This window comes from Bacillus rossius, chromosome 12 (assembly GCF_032445375.1).
Source record: "Bacillus rossius redtenbacheri isolate Brsri chromosome 12, Brsri_v3, whole genome shotgun sequence".
NCBI lineage: Eukaryota > Metazoa > Arthropoda > Insecta > Phasmatodea > Bacillidae > Bacillus > Bacillus rossius.
Genome location: NC_086339.1, coordinates 10,835,868 through 10,856,760, shown reverse-complemented (window position 1 = coordinate 10,856,760; position 20,893 = coordinate 10,835,868). Strand labels below are relative to the sequence as shown.

Here is a 20,893-nt window from a genome sequence, read left to right as displayed (position 1 = left end):
TTGCCCTTGCGGGCGGGAAAAGAGTGGTCGTGTATTCATCCGCCTCCAGTTCGCCGCGGGCACGACGGAAGCTTGGGAACGCTCCCAGGAGGGTCGTATCTCACCGCCCCCCCTCCCCCCCCCTCCACGGAGCTAGTCACCGCGCCGTAAATACGGGGACGAGACGGCGACGACTCGAGGTGTCGGAACACAGCCAGTACCCGGGCCCTCTCTTCCGGGATCACCACGCATGCGCAGACAGTCACGAAATTACAAGCAACTTAGCTACATGATTTTCAGGGCTGGCTGGTTTAAACTACAATGGTTTAAATTAAGTGGTTTTTATAAAAAAAAAATATTTTTTTAAATAGAATGTCTTAATTTTTTTTAATGAAAGGTCTGATTCCAATCTAATAGCAACAAAAGTTAGGTCATTAATGTTGCTCGTGATTTATAAGAACTAAAAAAATATATATATAAAATCAATATCTCATCATTTCAATTATCTGAATAAGTTGTAAATCATACCCAGCTAAATGCTCCTCTAAAATTAATTAGTAAAAAGTATTCAAAAATTTCTATTATGTGGGAAATACCCTGACTATAATGTAAATCCCCTTTCTGTGGGAAGCACCCATTCTATGGAGAATATTCCTCCTGTGGGGGAAAATATCCTTTCTGTGGTTAAGTCCCAGACAGATGTGCAGATTTGCTGGACTTCAGTTCTTTGATGTTATAACTTTTCTGGTTCAACATGAGTGGCAGAGAGCGGGATGTTGTATGGTTTCCATTTGAACATGCTGAGAACCAAAATAACTAACATAATAAAAAAAAACCGGTTTAAACAAAAAAAAAGTTGTTTCGTTTTTTAAACAAAATCCTTGTTTTGTTTTTTTTTCGATCTTAATAATTTTACAAAGAGATTTTTATAGAAGGATTAATGTAAAGCTTATTGGATTACAATAATGTGTTTCCTTCCCATTATAAGACCGACATGGCTTCGCAGAAAAAAGCTGCAGGGATGGTCTTCACAAGTAAATAATCAATATATTCAATGCAGGTTTGCACGCGTGTTAGATTCGTACAAACTTGACACCCGTGTTTCATTTATCTAATAACATTAATATATGTGAATTTATGACTTGTTTTAACTAAATCAAACAGTTTATTTTAAAAATATATTAAAAAATACTTAAAAAATAAAAATATAAAAGGTTCAGTTTTTTTTTTCTCAGGCAGAAATTCATTCTTACATTTTCAAGTGCAAACATTGGAGTTCTAAGTTATGCTATTAACTGAGATTTTTAATGTCAATAAATGTCCTATTAAAACTAAATTATAAAGAAAATTTACCCATAAAAAATAATGGTTATATTGGAGCCCCTCCTTCACAAAATCCTGGCTACGACAATGCCTGTACGGAATCTAAAGTCGCCATCTTGGTTCCATAGATTTTTTTAGGTCACGACAATTTTCTATTGTTTATTTATCATAGTTTGACTTTGTTAAAGCATTGTACATTATTTAATGGAATGAGAGAAGTTAATAGTTTTAAAACTTTTGAAATAAAAAATCTTCAACTTGAAAACAAACACTTTTTTTTTTAAAGTCAGAGATGAGAGTGGACCATTGGTCCATGGGTGTTAGAAACTAAAAATTACATCCTAATAGATTCCGTGCTAAAAACGTTTTGGGTCAAAAACATCCAAACTTTCAAATTAAGATACAAGGACAAGAAAAATTAAAATACCCACTCCTTATAAAAAAAATTTGAACAACAATTGAACAAATAGCATGGCTCCTCATGAATGAAAAAATTTTAATTTATACAGAACCGTCATTGATTGGTCCTTTCAACTGTCCTAGGTAACAGTTGACTGGAGCACCCTAAGGCAGACGTCACTGTGTTGTTGAACCGGAGTGGTTGCCATTTTCCACGCGGTAAATTATTCTAGATCAATAATTGTTTACATGTTCGATTTTGATGAATTTTCTTGGTGCATTCTTGAGATACTTACCTGAAATTGTGCACACTAATAAAAACCTAATAAAATAATATTTTGGCAGAAGACGCTGCGGAAGTTTGAGCCACGACGGCAGAAATGCATAGTATGACACCAGTCCAAGTTTCAACAATCTGCCTTTAGAAATCGGGAAGCTGAAGAGGGGAATCCCCGAGATAAACAGCTCGCGAGTTCAAGAAGCAGCGACTTTGGCGGCCAGCGATCAAAACTGGCTTGTGGTAGCTGATAAGCGTCAAGAGGTTCTATGGCGACGCCTGCGACTTAGAAATATGTTCTTACGAAAACATATCCACGCTCCTTTCATTCGAAAACACCAGTTTTCGGCAAATGAGTAGGTGTTTGCTCTGCGGCAGTTCACAAAAAAAAAAAGAGCAAATTCCAAAATAAATTCTAAAATACCAAGTGCGAGTAGAAAAAAAAGTCGATCTTATCAACAAACATGGCCGGAAATTGGTGTTTGAGTAAAAGAGTGGCTACGCACCCATTTATTATTTTTTATTGTATAAAAATTTTTTTTTAATTTGTACGTTTATGGGATGGTTGCAACCTTTTTTAAGTAGCACTAATTGAAATTTATTTGGTAGTCTAACTAGAATATTATGTAGTAGGTATACTAAAAAAAATTTTTAGAATTTGTAAAATTTATATTTCCCTTCCTTTACTACAAATTACAGACAGAAGTTCGCTTTCGGGGCGTAGGCGAGTCGATAAGCAGAAAAACCCCTCACCGTGCCAAGTGATAACAATAATGCAGATATGGTGTTCTTTAGTCATGCAGAACACAGCTGGAAATTTTACCTCGCGAGATAACGTCAGATAAACGAAGCGCTGTTCGTGATGGCCACACTTCAACCTGCTTAGTCTATTTTTTGTTTTCCTCGTCGGTCTCAAGTGTTTGCTTAAAACAAATAAAAGCCACGTAGGAGTCTATGGCAAGTCAGTCGAGCATCAGAATTTATTTGCAGGCGTCGAAATCAGAGCGAAAATATTTTACCGCGCACAGATGTGCAGTGATCAATTCTTCAGAGATTGTTCGTCGCTTTTCTTTTGTTCCGTCTCATCTCCATCTTCTTCTTTAGACATCACTTGAAATAAAAGACAATATGACTAAAGGAAGAAAGAGTTCGCTGGAAGAAACAATCGGAGGTGTAAACAGTGACGGATGCCCTGCGAGGTATGTTTAAAAATACTGCATCTCAACAAAAATGACTTACGCACTTGTAGGTTTTCGAAGCGGAATAATTTTTTGGTTACTTTAATGAGTTAATTGTCTACATAAAAAAAATATTTGCACAGTTGACTGGAAGTAATGTACGATATGACTGAACAATGGTCGAATCCCATTGGTAAGTAAAAATTACTTCAGGTTATCTAGGCAAGTAACGTGAATTTCCAGGAATATAAACCAATAATCAGAACTGGCTTAAAAATACTACAGAAAATGCCATAATTGTTACAAAAATACTTGTACATAATACTGATTATACTATTAAAAAAATTGTGTACGATGTTAAAACATGTAACAAAATAAAATTTAAAAAAAGGGTGTGTGCATAAACACACGCGTTATCAATAACACTTACTTGGCATGATTAAATAAAGCATAAAGGAAGAGATAGCGTAGCGTTCGTCATACTAAAGAACCAATGAAGTGCGTTAAATATGATCGACACTATGTTTGCCAGCATGTTTGTTCCAACACCATTTACTCGGCAAATAAATGATAAGTAAACTTGAAACAACCAAAATTGCAGAAACTGTGTTCGCTGGTTCCACTTGCGGATCTTGAATAAGGAAGGGGCATAGCGGTATTGTCAACCCCTGAACCCTGGATATATATTTTTTTAATTTTCTATTAATTCCATATTATAGTTTACCAAACTTACTTAAGTATTAATTTACTAGTGTTATAAATAACATACGTTTTTGAACCACAAATAAAATATACTAAATTTTTTTGATTTTAAATGAACAAAGAAGTGTTTTTTTTTTTTTTTTTTTGAAATTTTTAATTGGGCCCCTCCGCTGATCTTCATTCTGGATACGTCCTTGGCTGGTTACAACATAAAATAAATAGGTGGTAGTAGTTGTAGTTATTAGTTGAATATATGTGAGCACAAGGTTTTTTTTAATTTGTTTGATACATAAACCATTTTCAGTACGTTTTAAAATAAACCACATGCTTCTTGGTATACCTTGCGTTTAACACAACCTGAAGAAACACGCATGCACATTGGACTTCAACCTGTGAAAATTTCAGTTGCGTACTAAAATTGTGCCCGGGGGGTGGGGGTATTTATAATCAATGAAGATAATGAAGAGTTGATAACAAGACGATTTCTACACTTATCGTAAAGGGAGTTACTTTGTTTGGAATTAAATATTTATAGTCTACCTAGTATGTGTGTAAAAAAAAAAAAAGGTAAATATTTGAAATCATATTTGGTTGAAGGCGAAAGAACCTCTAAAATCACAGTTCTTTGCAAACAATTGCACTGTTAAAAATTTTCATTTTTAATTTACAAAGAACGCTGGTTACAAATTATACGAGGATCTTCGTAAATTTACGGCTATCTTCGTGAATTTACGAACACAGAGTTCACTTTACTTTGGACATGAATACAAAAGAATATTCTCGGTATACTAACAAAACATTCAAAAACTTGTTAAGTCTACAGCAAGAACGTTATTCTTTTGTCAGCGTGCGTAGTTTCCACGAAGATCCAGTTATTTGAAATAACGGAAAACTCTTCGAAATTTTTTTTTAGTTAAATTAATCTTTGAAAACCCGTACGTTTACTGTAATTTCTACTGGATAGTCACTCAGTGCTCAGAAGGTGGGTCTTATCACGTGGTTGGGTTCAAACTAACGACCTTCGTCCCTCAAGGTTCAGCGACCAATGCCACCAAGGACACTAGTAACAAATATTTTAAACCATGTTTTTGTTTAAGGTAGTATTTACAATGGTTCCTCAAACACGTTTACTGTAATTTCTACTGGATAGTCACTCAGTGCTCAGAAGGTGGGTCTTATCACGTGGTTGGGTTCAAACTAACGACCTTCGTCCCTCATGGTTCAGCGACCAATGCCACCAAGGACACTAGTAACAAATATTTGAAACCATGTTTTTGTTTAAGGTAGTATTTACAATGGTTCCTCAAACACGTTTGCTGATGTGTTTCAGCGGCATGGCAGTCCACGTGACCGCGGTACACAATGGACCGCTCAAGGAATATGATCCTTTTGAAGAGATGTCGGCGGAGAAACCAACCACGTAAGCGAATACTGCATCAGCGTTTTTCAAACCGTTGAGTACGAGCATGAAGCTGATATTAAGGCCCCTGTCTACCCGGGTACACACACGGTGTGCAGTGTTTCAGAAGAAGAAGAAAAAAACCACGCGATTTGAAAACTGCTTAAGATATCAGAGTGGTGTTTGTTTAAGAAAATCATTTAAGGATGTGCTTAGGGCGGGATAGGCCATGCTCACTGCATGACGAGAAGACTGCGCGCCAGTTTAGGGACCTTGCGCTTAGAGGCGATACCGCGCTAGAAGCACCAGTGAGCGTCGCACTTATAATCCCGCCTCACTCACACATAATACACCCCTGACCAGCGCGCCCCTTAGGGTGTATTTGTGTTAGTGAGGCGAGGTAAGCGACGCGGTGTCGCCTCTAAGCACAAGGCTCTGAACTGGCGCGCAGTCTTCTCGTTAGGTTAACTATGAGATTTAAGTGGTGATCATAACATAATATGACGTAGAAATGAAGATTAAGGTGTACTGCAAGACCCTTTGTGTATACTTATTTCAAAGATCTATATCGGCTGTTTCATGCATTAAAAAAAATATTTTGAAAACTCGCGTTTTAGGCGTTTTCGCCCTTCTAAAAATACATTTTATTAACTAAATATGGAAACAGAACTACCCATCCGCCCTCAGCATATTCTTAAATACTTTTCGTAAACAGACACAACTCGGATATGTTAACCAGTTTTCAAATAGCTGTGGTTTCTTTTTTTCTTTTTAAGTTCTGCACACAGTGTGCGAGTCCAGGTAAGCGGAGGCCTAAAGTATGTTTCATCTCAACTGAAAGTTCGTGGAGAACATAGATAGTTGAGATAGGTTTAACAGGACGGCTTTCCGCGGCATTAAAGCGATTGAGAAAGTCCAACGTCCATTGCCGAAATAAGGCATGCAAATGTCCATCCTTAAAACATCGTTGACCCAGCCTGGAACAGAACCCGGGAACATCTTGTCAAACGTCCGGACCTTTGGGCCGATTGGTTCGACGACGGTTCCGTGAATACGCTTACGAAACATCTGCCTGATCAATAATTGCACTGAAGATTGATCCTCCGTGGATACAACAGCAGCACCTGAACGCTAATTTTCAATGTCCAGTGTTTTGTATCAATATTTGTAATCTTTGCCCTGGCAACTTCATTATCTACCAAGACATAAGGAACTCACTGGATGAAAAATGTTTAAAATAATCTTTTGTAGAGAAATTTATATCACCAACAAAATTTTAGTACCTATCAGTCAGTCACAGCGGTTTTGCAATCAGAGATATTTAATGAAGAGAGATTACATAGCTAAATATTTACAAGACAGTTCGATCAGATGCTTTTATGCTTTACTTGTTGAACGAATTTGGATAAACTTTAAAAAAATTCTTCATTCCAAAGTCTGCATACAAACACCAATTAAAATGTTCGTAGGATAGTAATAAATAAAGTTATTGCTGCTTCCATTTTTATCCCTTGATAAATTAAGGATGCATGTATGCCTTTTATAAATGAATTGATATAAAATAGCATGGTGTTGAAGTTAACTGCAGAGAAAGACAGTTTGAGGATATAAAGTTAGATTCCCAAACGTGGTTGGAAAATGTGTTCTATTTCGAACCGTAAAAAAAAAAAAAAAAAACTTTAATTAGTAATCAATGTCAAAATGTACTTAATATGCATACACCCCGATTTAAAGATGAACTAAGGAGCATTTTTGGGTGAAAATTGTGTTCACAGGTATCAGGAGACACTGTTCAACTTCGTGAAACAGAACTTGGGAACAGGCATCTTAGCAATGCCCAATGCCTTCTACCACTCTGGATACCTGCTGGGACCCATCTGCACGGTTGCCATTATTTTGTTTTCTGTCTACTGCAAGCATCTGCAGGTCAGAGTCCAATTCATAGAACAGATGGCAGTGCGATCATACCTCAGATTATTTAGCCAACAAACTTTCAAGTGCTGTCTCACCTATTCTATGTTAATGAGCAACCAGTCGCCAGCAACTGTGTCGCTGGTAGATTATCATGAACAATCACATCACTTTAGCTGGACATCTGAAATTAGTCTCGACTATTAACACGAAGAAATAGTGAGGCAATCGAAAAATCAACCAACTCGTGATATAAATAATACAAAGAAAGTGTCACAAGTTCAAATCTGTCACTCACACTTATATCTTTCAGTGTTTTTCAATTTGACTTTTGGTTGTTGCCGAAATATATTTTCTAGCAGCTAGACGGGAGCCAGGCCACTGAAAAAAATTCTAAAAAAAAAAAAACAGGTTTCAAACTTCACAAAATGTGCTCCATCCTGCTAGCAAAGTAGCAGAACATCATTTATCACTTACTACCTGGCGACGAGCATTATAGAAACTAGTTGCACCAGCGTGAAATGTTAAACGTACTGAAATTTTAACATAGTAAACGTGCTGATATTTTGAGCACTTCCCCAATGCAGGTTTCGGTGAACGTGTTGTTTCAGCTTAGAGTGAACTACTCGCTGTGCAAGAAGAAGAAGGTGGCTAGCATGTCCTTCAGAGACACGATTGGAAATGCTTGTGCCGAAGGACCGCCGTTCTTCCAGAAACTTGGCCCACACATGCAGTGAGTTGTTCATTTCAAGTACTACAGATCTTCGAACGAATAAAAATTCATCAGTAAATGCGCATTTCTTTTCAAAATGTAACATCTCGCGGGAATCACTGGTGGCCGATTGGAAAGAGATCAGAACAAATCACATTTGCGCATCTCTGACACCAAGGCATCCAGAATTTCCCCGTCACCTTGGTTACGTATGGACTTAGGAATCGCATGAAATTTCGTTATCTTGGAGACTACAAAACAAAGCATTTCTTTGTTCCAGAGTTATTACGGATATCGCTATTGTCGTTGGCCAGATGGGGACAGGCATCGTATACTTTGTATTCATAGGATCTAATCTAAAAAAGGTAATTCGTCTCAGGTGCATTTTCGTTTACTATAATTCTTAAGTTATTTGTTGTTAAGCCTAAGCACTAAAAAAAAATTTTTCGAGCTACTTTACAATTGTGCTACATATGGTACTGTATGTATGCATTATTATTAATTTGCATTATAAATACCATTTTTATTTAATAAATAATTAAATTAATAAATTGAAATAAACATCTAGTATATTTATTGATATTCAGTGCCAATAAAAAATTTTCTCGAATATTCTACTAAATTAAAAACAAAATAATTTTATACGTGTGTTTATATATATATATACTGAATACAGAGTATTTATTTAATTTTTTTTAATTTGAATGAATTTACATTTTACCAACCGTATTTATATTATCACAGCAATCCTTTCATTATTTTATTTATATGAATTATTTGCATGCAAAATAAAAGTTAGATTTTTTTTACTACGCCAAAGTAAGCATGACTTCTAACGGGCGTACGTTAGTACACGCGTCCATTTATATATATATATATATATATATATATATATATATATATAATAAAAAAGCTATCGTTTTATCTATTTTATATATATATATAAGTTAGATAAAAACAATCGCTGTTTTTTTTTTTTTAATTTCTCCACAGGTGTGCGATGAGTACTACGAGCCGCTGGACCAGAGGCTGTACATGGCGGCCATCTTGGTGCCGCTGGTCTTGATGAACTACTTGCACTCCTACAAGTTCCTGGCGCCCATCTCGCTGGTCACCAACGTCGTCACGCTGGCCGGCTACGGCGTGATCCTGTACTACATTTTCACCGACCTGCACCCTCTGGCGACGAGGAGTGCCGTGGGAACCATGGCCAACATACCGCTCTTCCTGGGCACCGTGTTGTTCGTCTACGAGACGGTTTCCTTTGTGAGGAAAAATATCTATTACGCGCCGCGATCCGCCTTCCAGCTATTAAAAAAAATAGCCAGTCATGGGGACTGTCAACACAAGTGAAAACTTTAAACTTTGTTTTGAAATGTGTAATATCGTAGAGACCGGGAAAAATTGGCGAATTAATTTCGCGATAGGCTAAAATACAAATAGTTATACCACAGTGCTGCCTGTGCTATTGGCTCACAACTCACCTGGATGACTCTGGGCCAATGAGAAACACCCAACTAAAGCTTTATCAAATCACAGGCTGCTACGTTGGGACGTCTCACAAGACAGCAGCCAATGAGTGGGTGACATTTGACCGAGTGTACGTAGAACTATGGAGGTCATCCTACAGGTCATTGAACCCGCGAATTTTTCCAGTCCCTAGTAATATGACATCATTTCTACGTCAAAAGTACGTAAGAAAATGATTTTGGTATTATATCAGTACGATGTCAGCATGATATCATTTATCCTTACATCATTTTTTAGTCACAACAGATGTCAGTGGTAGGTAAAAATTACGTAAAAATTCATTAGCTAGCTATGACTTACCAGTGATGCTATGTAGGTCATGTATTCACGTGGTCAAATTAACTTCACTTACTGCTACTACAGCATGTCGGTGATGCGAACTCAAATGATTTTACTCATCCAAAAAGAGTCCAACACGCACATGATACAGTCGAGTATATACAATGTATTAGTGTATATATGCGTATACATGTACACAGGGCCGCTGCGATTCGCCAGTCTGGCGCAACACGACACTAGCATATCGGTGACGCGAACCCATAAGTTTTGCCCCTACCAAAAATCGCTCAACGCGGCTAAAGAAGTTTTCACTTAAAAAAAATTCTTCTTGCTTATTATTTATTTATTTATTGCCTTATTTCAAGTGGCGAAGTTAAGGCGTACCGCCTAGTCTTGCACTTGAACCACATACGTCTCTACGAACTAGGTACACGCAAAGTAAACCTGATAAATATTACAGCCTACACATAACCAAAAATTGTCACAAATACATTTAAATAAAAACTGAATAAACACATCAACACAAAAATGAAAATAACATTAGATATCGATACGGATCAATTATTTACATTTTCAAACATAGTTACAAAGTTAATTGCACAAATCAATAACTATTTTCCACACGAATAAATAAATCATAGATACTGTAAAAAAATTAAAGAAATATGGTAGCGTCAATCCTTTGCCGTTGCGAAAACAAAGTAGAAAAACACAAGCAGCGTTACAAGAATTCCGTAGCTTCACTGCTGCGTCATTTCTACCTCTCCCCAGCTAGATATAGCATGCTTGCCGTCTTCCCATTCGACCGCTAGTGCATGCGTTGGAGTGGCGTCGCCGCTGACGCACTCTCCTCCTCTACCGGTTCCCCCACCACGTACCTAACTATTCCCCTCATGCGATCGGAACTTTCGTAACGCTCGAAAATTGTAGACCTCTCACCAAATAAGTCTCACTAAAAAAAAAAATAAGTGATGGTTTTAAGCTTTTGAAAGTAGTGTGCTAGCAGACATGACAATGAAAGAGAAAATTTGGTTTTTGCTACCTACTTAAGATCATTATTTGGTGTCTTATGAGCAGCTTAAAATGTGAATGTTTATGATTCCAACCCAACTTAAAATGTTACTTTTTTTTAAGTTAACCTGACGTTGAATAATAACACGTGGAGAATAGAAACCACGTTATTTCTGTTAATTTGGTAGCATGCAGTGTATTACAATATACTAATCATGTGTGCAGGTTATTCCAATGAGGAGAGAAATGAAGCATCCCCGAAGATTTGCGTCCAAACTTGGAGTCTTCCACGTGGGCACAGTCGTTGTTTCTGTCCTCTACTTGACGATAGGATTCTTCGGATACCTCGCGTACGGCGCTGATGCCTTGGGAAGTGTGACCCTCAACCTGCCTCTTCGAGAAGTGTGAGTCTTCCGCAGAACTTGTTACCAACAGGCCACTAATTCAAAGCAGGTGGTTACTGATAAAAAATTGGTTGTAAAGTCGGTTTACGGACGATAGTTTAACGTGACAACGTCATAACAAAACATTGATGAAATTATTGCATACTTTTATGAATAAAATTGAATCATTTTTATTTTAATAATAAAAGAATAAATACTTGAAATTATACTAGTAATCAGATTTTTAAAATGCAAGAATAATTAACCTTTATTGCCGAAATTGTTGTTGTAATAAGCAATGAAAACCACATTAACTTTTCACTTCACTTTATAAACAGTCGACGAAACAGTTCACATGTAAATGTAAGTTGTGTGCTGCCGCTGTCTTTTTTCTCCTTGGACGCATAGGCCAATCGAGTGGAAGAGAAATATATGCGGCTAAAGCGTACAATGAGCGTAACTCGACACAGCGTAACGGAACAATGTGCGTAACGGGACACTTTTTCGTGCGTGCAGCCGGCGTTCATCGATTTATTAGACGTTGTCACATCAAAAAAAAATCAGTATTCGTGCGTGTAAGATTGAAAATACTGTGAGATTTTTCCAGCAAGCAATAAAGAGCCCATTTTCGTAATTATATGCATCAGCTGCAGCAATGCGCTTGAGAGATGCAAGTTTATGCAAGAAATCATTACAATTGCGTTCTCAGAGCAATTTTCCCCTCTTGCAGGATATTTCTTATGGTGGGAAGATGTTCATGCTGCTCATAAGAAATATTTTTTAAAACTCTGTTGCGTTTTAAACGTCAGTTATAGTTTAGGATTTTTAATTTATATGGAAGCTTTCAGGGGTTCAATGCATAGTAACTTGTATTTTCCGCAGTTGTCAGTTAAAAGATGGAGTGTTGAGAATGCAGATCCCAAACAAACTGGTGTAACAAACTGGTGTAATAATTTTAAATGTGAATAATTCTTTTTTTAATATAGGTAAATAGAATTCCTTGTGTTTAGTCATAGCTAAAGGCCAACTGATAATGCTCTAAAATTTAGCGTTTTTATTCAAGAGCTTCGTTTACATCTATTAACATTTTTAGGATTTATAATTAATGGAATGTATTATCGTCCTTTGAATAAATGATATTTTTATATTGTGTCATTTTCAAGTTGCACTTTGTTCCTAGAATGTAATTTTCATCTCAAATTAATTTGGAGATATTACTTGTGTTAAAATTTAAAGACTTTTTATTAGGAAATTAGTATTGCTCACTTTAACGTATGGTTGCTGCATGTATGCTTGTAAAGAAAGCTAACACATGTGGTGGATTACTTTGCAGATGGATTTATATGAGAATCGTAACGTAGATTAATTAAAAACAATAATGAAACCAAAAAAAGATTCACATTTATTACTACGTATGAGATTTAAAATTTAAGGGGTAGCAGAAACATAACGATTCTGAGCCGTAACAGTAACCTTCATTACAACCAGGCACAATACAAGAGCTAGGCTTTCTCTCTCACCTCTTCAGCTTAACTGACAAATGCGGTGAAAATTTTAAGGCATTGGTAGGGATTAGGCACTTACAAAGAACCCAAACGAATGAAAAAAAAATACTAATCCGGAAAATAATTTGAAAATTGAGACGGAATTAGGAATAACGTTTTATTATATCGAAATGCCAATTTGACATAATGCTAATAACGGGCTTAACTAGCTCCGTTAGATGGCGGGCCGCAGCGAGCTTCACTAAGCCGACGAGACACAAGACAAACGATAGGAAGTTGCCAGACCTAACTGCATGACCGTGGTTCATTAGGTTATTTTAAATCGAGTTTTTTAAACTTTTTTTATACATATCAAGATTATCCTTGCGTATTTATGTTCAAAGTAAGCGAATTTAAGGAGATTGATAAAGATTGTTGGATGATTCATGACTAGGGACTGGAAAAATTCGCGGTTTCGATGGCCTTCAGGATAGACTACACAGTCCTCAGTATACTCGGGAAAGTAACGCCTTTTCATTGGCTGCTGACCTGTGAGTCGTCTCAACTAGTTTGCTTGTGATACGGTACTTCTTCGGTTGAGTATTTCCCATCGGCCCAAAGTCGTCCGGATGAGCAGTGAACCAATAACAAAGGCAGTTTAAAGGTACATGTATTTGGATTCTAGCGCATCGCGAAATGAATCCGCGAATATTTTCCGGTCTCTATTCATGACCAGTGTTCTACGCAAATTCAAGGTTAAATGTTTTAACAGCGCGGGGTCATGGAACTTGGGAGTATGTGTGTGTGTGTGTGTGTGTGTGTGTGTGTGTGTGTGTGTGTGTGTGTGTGTGGATTCAGGCCTGCCACCATCGCCAGGCTGACGCAGTGCGCGGTCATCTTCATGTCGCACGCGATCCAGAACTACATGGTGTTCGACATCACGTGGCACCAGTGGCTCTCCGGGAAGTTCAAGGACCAGAGACGGAGGACGGCAGCGGAGTACTGCTTCCGGACAGCCGTCATAAGCCTCGAGTGTGAGTACTGGAGACCTGCGAGACTGCGCGGATTCATTTCGCACAAAATACTCATACACACTTAACTTGGTGAATTGGAAAGATTAAGATGTCGCACACAACAATAAACAACTACTACTCATCAATCAATTAAAATTTATAATATACTGAAAGATGTAACTGTGGTGTCGCTAAAACTGCTGAAGGGGCCCGCCTCGTCAGGGGTGTATGTGTGTCAGTGAGGCGGGATGATAAGCGCGACGCTCGCTGGTGCTTCTAGCGCGGTGTCTCCTCTGGACTGGCGCGCAGTATTTACGTCGTCACAGAATAACTGTGAAATTTGAGCGGTGACCGTAACATTATATTGCAGAGAGATGAAGATAAAGATGTCATGCAAGTCCCTTATGTGCTTTCAAGAATCTGTACCGGTTGTTTTACGCCTAAAAAGTACTCTGAAGTCATGCGTTTTAGGCATTTTAACGCTTCTAAAAATACAGTTTACAAACTTAATCCGGAATCAAAAGTACTTTTCGGCCCTCAGCGAACTCTAATGCTTTTCGTAAGCAGACCCCACTCGGATATCTTCAGTAGTTTTGAAATCGAGTTGTTTTTTCCTGAAGCTCTGCGCCCCGTGTGTGTGCCCGGGTAGGCGGAGCACTTAAGTGTTTTCAAGAATTTGTACCGGTTGTTTTATGCTTAAAAATGACTCTAAAAAACACGTATTTTAGCAACTTCAACTCTTCTAAAAAAAACAGTTTAATAACTTAATCCGGTAACAAAACTATTCACTCACCCTCTCGGTGGATTCTTAATGATTTTCGTAAACATACCCCACTCACATACCTTAGTAGTTTACAAATCACATTATTTTTCCTGAAGCTCTGCACGCACAAGGCTTCAGAAGAAAGCACGTGATTTGAACACTGCTCCCACTATCAGAGTAGTGTAGGCAGGCAGTAGGCAGGGGCCTTAAGAGGCCACTCCAGTGTTTCAGGGGCACTACGCAACCCGCGTCAACCTCATAAGATTCAATGCTATTTCCATTTTGCTTATAACTAATTAACTAATATAGATTTCGAAATGATGCTTGCTTGATATGCAAGACAACGATGATCTTATCAAAGCCCCTTTCTTCAAAAACGTGCATAAATTACGGTTTTGTACTAATCTTTACTAATATGCATAAGTGTATTGTCTAGGTTTGAACCATAATTTATGCTCGTTTTTGAAGAAAAGGGCTTTGATAAGAGCATCGTTGTCTTACATATCAAGCAAGCATCATTTCAAAATCTATATTAGTTAATAAGTTATAAGCAAAATGAAAATAGCATTGAATCTTATGAGGTTAACGAGGGTTTCGTAGTGCCCCTGAAAACACTGGAGTGGCCTCTTAAGATTTGAATATATATATATACTGTATAGAAGTCTCGAGTGGATAGGATTAACTCTACGTTTTTTTCAGGAGCGTATGATGAGCAGCTTGGGAACTTCACCGCTGCAGGGCGCTGCCGTAACGCCCTGTATCGTCTTAGGTTGTTATTTACACGTTAGAGCGCAGCGCTGTCGCCCGCTGTCATTCCCCGCACCCCCCCCCCCCATCATTCACTGCAGCTCAAGGTCGTTCAACGGGAGGGGGAAGGGGTGTTTTTAAGAGTTCGACACTTGTCCGCCAGGGACCACCACAAGTCGATGCCCTAGAGATGGTGGGGGATTGCGGCGGTGAATTAGCCAACTACCTCAAACCCGTATTAGAAATGTTAACCTGGGCTGGCGACTTCTATACATTATATATATATATATATATATATATATTCAAAGCCTTAAGGGACGTGCATTGCCCCTTCTCCGACGTAGAGGACCGCGCGCCTGTTGTCCTCCCGTCCGGCTGTCATCTGGATGAAAAGAAGAAAAGTTAGTGCTCCTGGCTATACCCTAACGGGTTCAGACCTAGGAGGTGGAGGTGGAGAGGCCTGGCCGGGCTTCGGCCCCAAACAACTTGTCCTCCCGCGCAGGCCTGCTCGCCGCGGCAGTGCCCCAGCTGGAGCTGGTGATCTCGCTGCTGGGCGCGCTGGCGGGGCCCCTGGTCGGCTACGTGGTGCCCGCGCTCGTGCACGCCTCCCTAGACTGGGGGCCAGCCGCCGGGCGCCGGAGGGGAGTCGTCGCGCGCCTAGGCGCCGTCGCGATCCTGTCCGCCTGCGTCACCTGGGCCGGCGTCGCCGCGACCTTCGAGTGACCCCTCCCTCCTCCTTCACCCTCGAGTCTCTCGTGACCCCCCTGCCACTGTGAGACCATCACCAGGGGCAGGCATTTTTCGCGGAAAAAGATCTGAATGCATATTAGGCTGCAACAAGGCACACCCGCACCTGTGGTTTCTTCCTTGTGATCGGCTGCCGTCTAGCGAGAGAAGTCGTCGGCCTTATTTGAACCGGGGGCCCACTCAGGACTCGTTTACTTCCGTAGTGAATCACTGTGATCGGTGTTGTCACAGTCGACGTGTACCTACCTGGGAGAAACTAACCACAATTCGCGAAACACAGACGATGCTACAGTGTTTTAACTTCCATCTAGTCTCTTAAATCTTTTTCGCGAAATATGCATGCCCCTAACCATCACGCGTGGTAACCTGTGGTTGGCTTTTGTTATTCCGTAACATTGCCGAAACTAAGAGAAGTAGCCGAGTGGTTAAAAGGCAACATGCTTGTAAACCGAAGGTCGTGAGTTCGAATTCATTCACCACCGTATTATATTTCTCTAATTTAAAAATTTTTAGGATACCCTATAATGCCTAGTGGTTGGCTTTGTTATTCCGTAACATTGCCAAAACTAAGAGAACAGAGGTTTGTGGAGGTCCTCCCCCCACGGGGCGTATATCTCGAAGGGCCCTCCTGTAATTAAATTCCCCCTCACTGAAGGGGACACCCAACCCACCTGCTTGCGCTTGCAAAAAAAAAAAACGTGACTGTGAAACGAGTTTTGACGTCAAAACTACGTCTTACGGAAAACTTTCTGTACACATTTAAGTTTGAAGTGTCGGTTAACCCCGGTAGCGCTCAAACTCTGAAGCCGCGCGCGAATCCTCCTAGATAATCCTACAGATTCGCGCCACTGGGTAGGTCTGTCAACTTTGTTGATGTGTGCAGCTGCAATATGAAACACTCGCATCATAGTTCCTCTAACCGTAAGCACAGCCATCGTTGTGTCCGCGGTGTGCGCCGACGAACCAACACCCCCGCTGAAGAGTTGTGTGGTCAATGGATCTCTGAAGAGTAAGTGGGACTGTTGTTGCCCGTACCCACGTCGTGATGTGATGCCTAACTGAAAACCCACTGTTTCAGCGGTATAGTGTTCTGAAACAAAGTTCAGACATAGGTGCACCTCGTAGCATCTGGTATCATGTCGACGGAATCTCAACTTTTCGCCCCCTAACACGTGCCTCTATTGCCTACTTTCTGATAGTCTATATATGTACATATTCCATTCGTTGAACCATTTGTACTTTATTTCTTTTTTTTTCCTTTCAAACAGTGATTTTCAATGAATAAATCAATAAATTTTAATAATTATCTAAATTGTTTTTTTTTTCTAAATAGATACTACAAATATGTTTGAAACTGCAACTGAGAGAAAGGTTTGTTTGCCTAAACAAAATATTTTTTATATATATGGCGAAATAAATATATTTTTTTTAATTCAAACAAATATTTTGTACTTGGAAAGATTCTGTTCATCCAACAAAATGATTTTGTCTACTCAAATGTACATATATTTGGTTAGGTGTAAAAAATTATTTTTGTTAATTACCGAGTTTGGTTAAATTAACAAAATATTTTCTTCCACCAAGTAAATATTTGTTCCACCATATATAAATAAATATTTGTTTGATTCAAACAAACCTTTTTCTCTGTGTGAAACGTGTGTTTTGTAGTCTAGTAAAGGCATATCGGTGTGGAGCTCGGAGCCAGAGCAAGAACTCAGAGTTCACAATCTGGAGGTCAACGACCCTCAATAGCAGCCAATGGCAGTTTAAACAGAGCTGGGATCCTGAATCGACATAAACATATTTTGAGAGAATAATGATACCTTAAATTCATTAATGGTTTCATTATAGAAACCACATTTGACTTTGGGGGTTGTTTTCTTACCTATTTTTAAATGTCTGTTTGAAGAGGGCGTGATTTTCTTACATTATCATGGCGCTGGACAACAGTAACAGCGAGGTTAGCGCGTGGTTCCTATACTGATATCATTTTCAGACTTTGACGACAATATTTCCCCGAGATAACATGAGATATACGATCTAACTATGCTTGAACTCATCGAACTATCCCCCCTCCTTCTCAGCGCTGTAAATAATGCTTACATGAACCTATTTAATTTTTTTAAGAGGTTTGCTGAGAAGGAAACATTGAGTTTCATAGAAACATTTCTCGGTTATAACACTTGGGGAGTACATGCAGAAAATAATTCCGATGAACATAATGGAAAAAAAATTGTAAAAATTGACAATATTGACGATAGAGGTTTGTTCATTAAAATAGTACCTAGTTATGTCAGGATAATGTAACAAAATAACTTTTCATCTATTAAAATGGGCAAGAAACTATTGGAAACCACTCAGGAAGTGTCTCGAGGTTGACCGAGGCCAAACACTTAGTAGGCGTAAACGAAGAAAAAAAATGGGGAGGACGAGTTAAGTGTTCAAATCTGTAAACATGGCGCCGACCTGTTCGCCTTACACTTCACTCACCGCAGAGTTATGCCAGAGAAATGGGATTCAATCAAGGTTAAATTTGCCTCCTACGAATTCCTATTAACAAAGGAGTTCTTCGACACCGCGAGTAAACGTGATAATGGGATGCTGATGGATTTTTATTTCCAGATGTTGGCACGGAAACTGCAAGTCTATTTCAAACAAACTGCAGACGTGCACTTATGAAAACTTCTCGCAAATGAATACGCCGTTGTCAAAAGCTGGAAAGTTCCTTTTTTTTTGCTAACCCAACTATACTTCGCAAGCAATATTTCACAACTAAGCATAAATTAAAATGTATTTGTAATCATTTCAGTCCATCCAGTACTTTAGTACAACAGCTTTAGTGATATTTTAAAAATACTCTTCAAACTACACAAAACCAAGGGAAACATCTAGGCGAATCACGTCAACAGCCTTATGTACTAGTAGTGAAGACATTGTTCTGTGTGTAGCATATAATGACTTATGGAAACATAATTTATGCCGGAAAAAATGATTTCAGTAAGATAATATAACTGATTTGTTTTATCATTTTGATGTAAAGCTGTGTCTACCTACATAAAACTTTGTTGAAATAAAATTAATAACACGCCTAAAGCACATTTTTAAGTACATTACTATCATTGACTGCTCGTTATTTTGAAGAAACTTAGCTTATTTATTATTTATTAAAATAATAATCCCATTGTAATTTTAAAAAAAACACTCTTAACACAACATGAAAGAGAATTTCATTTGAAAGTGGAATTGACATGATAACTCACGTGATTAAATATTCTGAGCAAAGTAATAACTTATTTTGACAAAAAAAAATCGTTCATACCATTAACATATTTTTTAAAACATAATTCAACTGAAAATTCCAACTGACATATATTACAAAACCACCCGCTACAACTACACAGTAAAAAATATTTTTTTACGATAGAAAATTTGAAAATCCACCAAATATGGTAACGTAAACCTGCTAAGTAAGAATACGAGACCAGTAAATTGTAAAACCACTACAGGAGGGAAAAAATTGCAGTAAACTAATGACAGCATCCAAGAAATTCAAGTTTCGTTTTGTACTGATGACAGGCGAATCATAACAACCGCTGACCAGTCAGTGAGCTATGCACATTCCCCGGAGACCGTTTGCTGCATATTACGGCAATACATGGTACAGGACAAGCTGTATAAGTAACAGATTACTCTGATATGTTAATGTAGATATCAACGTATTAATTTCTAAGCGGAAAATTAGTGTGCATAGTTTGTGATACTTCTTGGTAAATTTTTTGACTGCTAATTTCAATTTTTTTATATGGTACCATTTTTGGTACCATATTTTTCGCTTGCTGCAAGAAAGATTGGCACATAAAAAAGGTGGATGATGTTTTATTTTATTATTTTTTACCCTCCAGCTCGGTGTATCTTTCCCCACCGATCAGTCACGACAAATTTGTGTTCGCACGGCGAAAGTGGTTTGAGAAGAGACGGGTGATTAGGTAACAAGAGGAGGTGGAAGTGATGAGGAGAGGGGAGGGGGGGTGTGAGGTACCGACCGGGATGCCACGAGAGCAGTGGGACCGAAACCGGTTGTAATCGATACGGCGACAGACCGCACGTCTGTCGACCTCACTTCGGTCGCGGCTATTAGGAGGATGTGTTGGCCCGCGCGCCGGAGGCTAGCAGCAGCGCCCCCCGGGCCGGTGTCGGAAACCGGCACTAAGGCCCCCGTCTGTTCCCGGCGCGCGCGACGGGGCGACTGAAATGCTGCCCCTTGAAAGGGCAGCCCTTCAAGATTTTTCTGACAGTAGTGTTTTTGAAAGGTTGTCTGAATTGTTGCCCCTTGGATTGGCAGCCCTTCAGGATTTTTCTGACAGTGGTTTGTTTAGGTTAGGTCAGGTTAGGTTAGGTTAGGTCACCTTACAAAATAACCACTGTCAGAAAAATCCTGAAGGGCTGCTCATCCAAGGGGCAACAATTCAGACAACCTTTCAAAAACACCACCGTCAGAAAAATCCTGAAGGGCTGCCCTTCCAAGGGGCAACAATTCAGACAACCTTTCAAAAACACCACTGTCAGAAAAATCCTGAAGGGCTGCCCTTCCAAGGGGCAACAATTCAGACAACCTTTCAAAAACACCACTGTCAGAAAAATCCTGAAGGGCTGCCCATCCAAGGGGCAACAATTCAGACAACCTTTCAAAAACCCTACTGTCAGAAAAATCCTGAGAGGCTGCCCTTCCAAGACGCAAGTTTTCAGGATTATTTAAACACTCAAAGAAACATGTTTTCTGAAATTGGATGTGCTGCCCTTCCAGTCGCTGTAAAAACAAACAATTGCCAGAAAAATCCTGAAGGGCTGCCCTTTCAAGGGGCAACAATTCAGCTCCCCCCGCGCGACAGCAGACCTGGCGGAAAATACGAACAGCCAATCAGAGCGCCGCAAATTTCGTTCGCGCGAGCCACGCGCCAAGTTATTACCTGGGGGAACACACACGCGGAGTGCAGAACTTCAGAAGAAGGGGGAAAAAAACACGTGATTTAAAAAACTGCTAGAGATACACCTAGTG

At 39.1% G+C, this 20,893-nt stretch overlaps 2 protein-coding genes across 5 annotated transcripts in view; one reads left to right on the top strand and one right to left on the bottom strand.

Annotated features, from left to right (window-relative positions):
- The window catches only part of LOC134537515 (stAR-related lipid transfer protein 13-like), a 525,855-nt gene that overhangs the window by 455,894 nt on the left and 49,068 nt on the right, over nt 1-20,893 (bottom strand). The gene's annotated exons all lie outside the window — the stretch shown is intronic.
- LOC134537517 (proton-coupled amino acid transporter-like protein CG1139) lies at nt 2,896-17,101 on the top strand. Of its 3 annotated transcripts, none has more exons than XM_063378032.1 (9): nt 2,896-3,177; nt 5,189-5,278; nt 7,033-7,183; nt 7,780-7,901; nt 8,161-8,245; nt 8,874-9,146; nt 10,926-11,104; nt 13,487-13,601; nt 15,043-17,101. In XM_063378032.1, the coding sequence occupies exons 1-8, from the start codon at nt 3,107-3,109 to the stop codon at nt 13,590-13,592; spliced, it is 1,077 nt and encodes a 358-aa protein (XP_063234102.1). In that variant the 5' UTR covers nt 2,896-3,106; the 3' UTR covers nt 13,593-13,601; nt 15,043-17,101. The 3 variants fall into 3 exon arrangements, with proteins under 3 accessions (XP_063234102.1, XP_063234101.1, XP_063234100.1); XM_063378031.1 differs by having other exon boundaries at nt 13,454-13,601; nt 15,593-17,101; XM_063378030.1 differs by having other exon boundaries at nt 13,454-13,601.

What these genes read in the sequence shown, in the direction of transcription:
- LOC134537517 (XM_063378031.1), top strand. Translation starts at nt 3,107, where the DNA reads ATGACTAAAGGAAGAAAGAGTTCGCTGGAAGAAACAATCGGAGGTGTA. An exon ending in TCTACGAGACGGTTTCCTTT is followed by an intron (nt 9,147 to 10,925) that starts GTGAGGAAAAAT and finishes TCATGTGTGCAG; the next exon opens with GTTATTCCAATGAGGAGAGA. An exon ending in AACCTGCCTCTTCGAGAAGT is followed by an intron (nt 11,105 to 13,453) that starts GTGAGTCTTCCG and finishes AGGCTGACGCAG; the next exon opens with TGCGCGGTCATCTTCATGTC.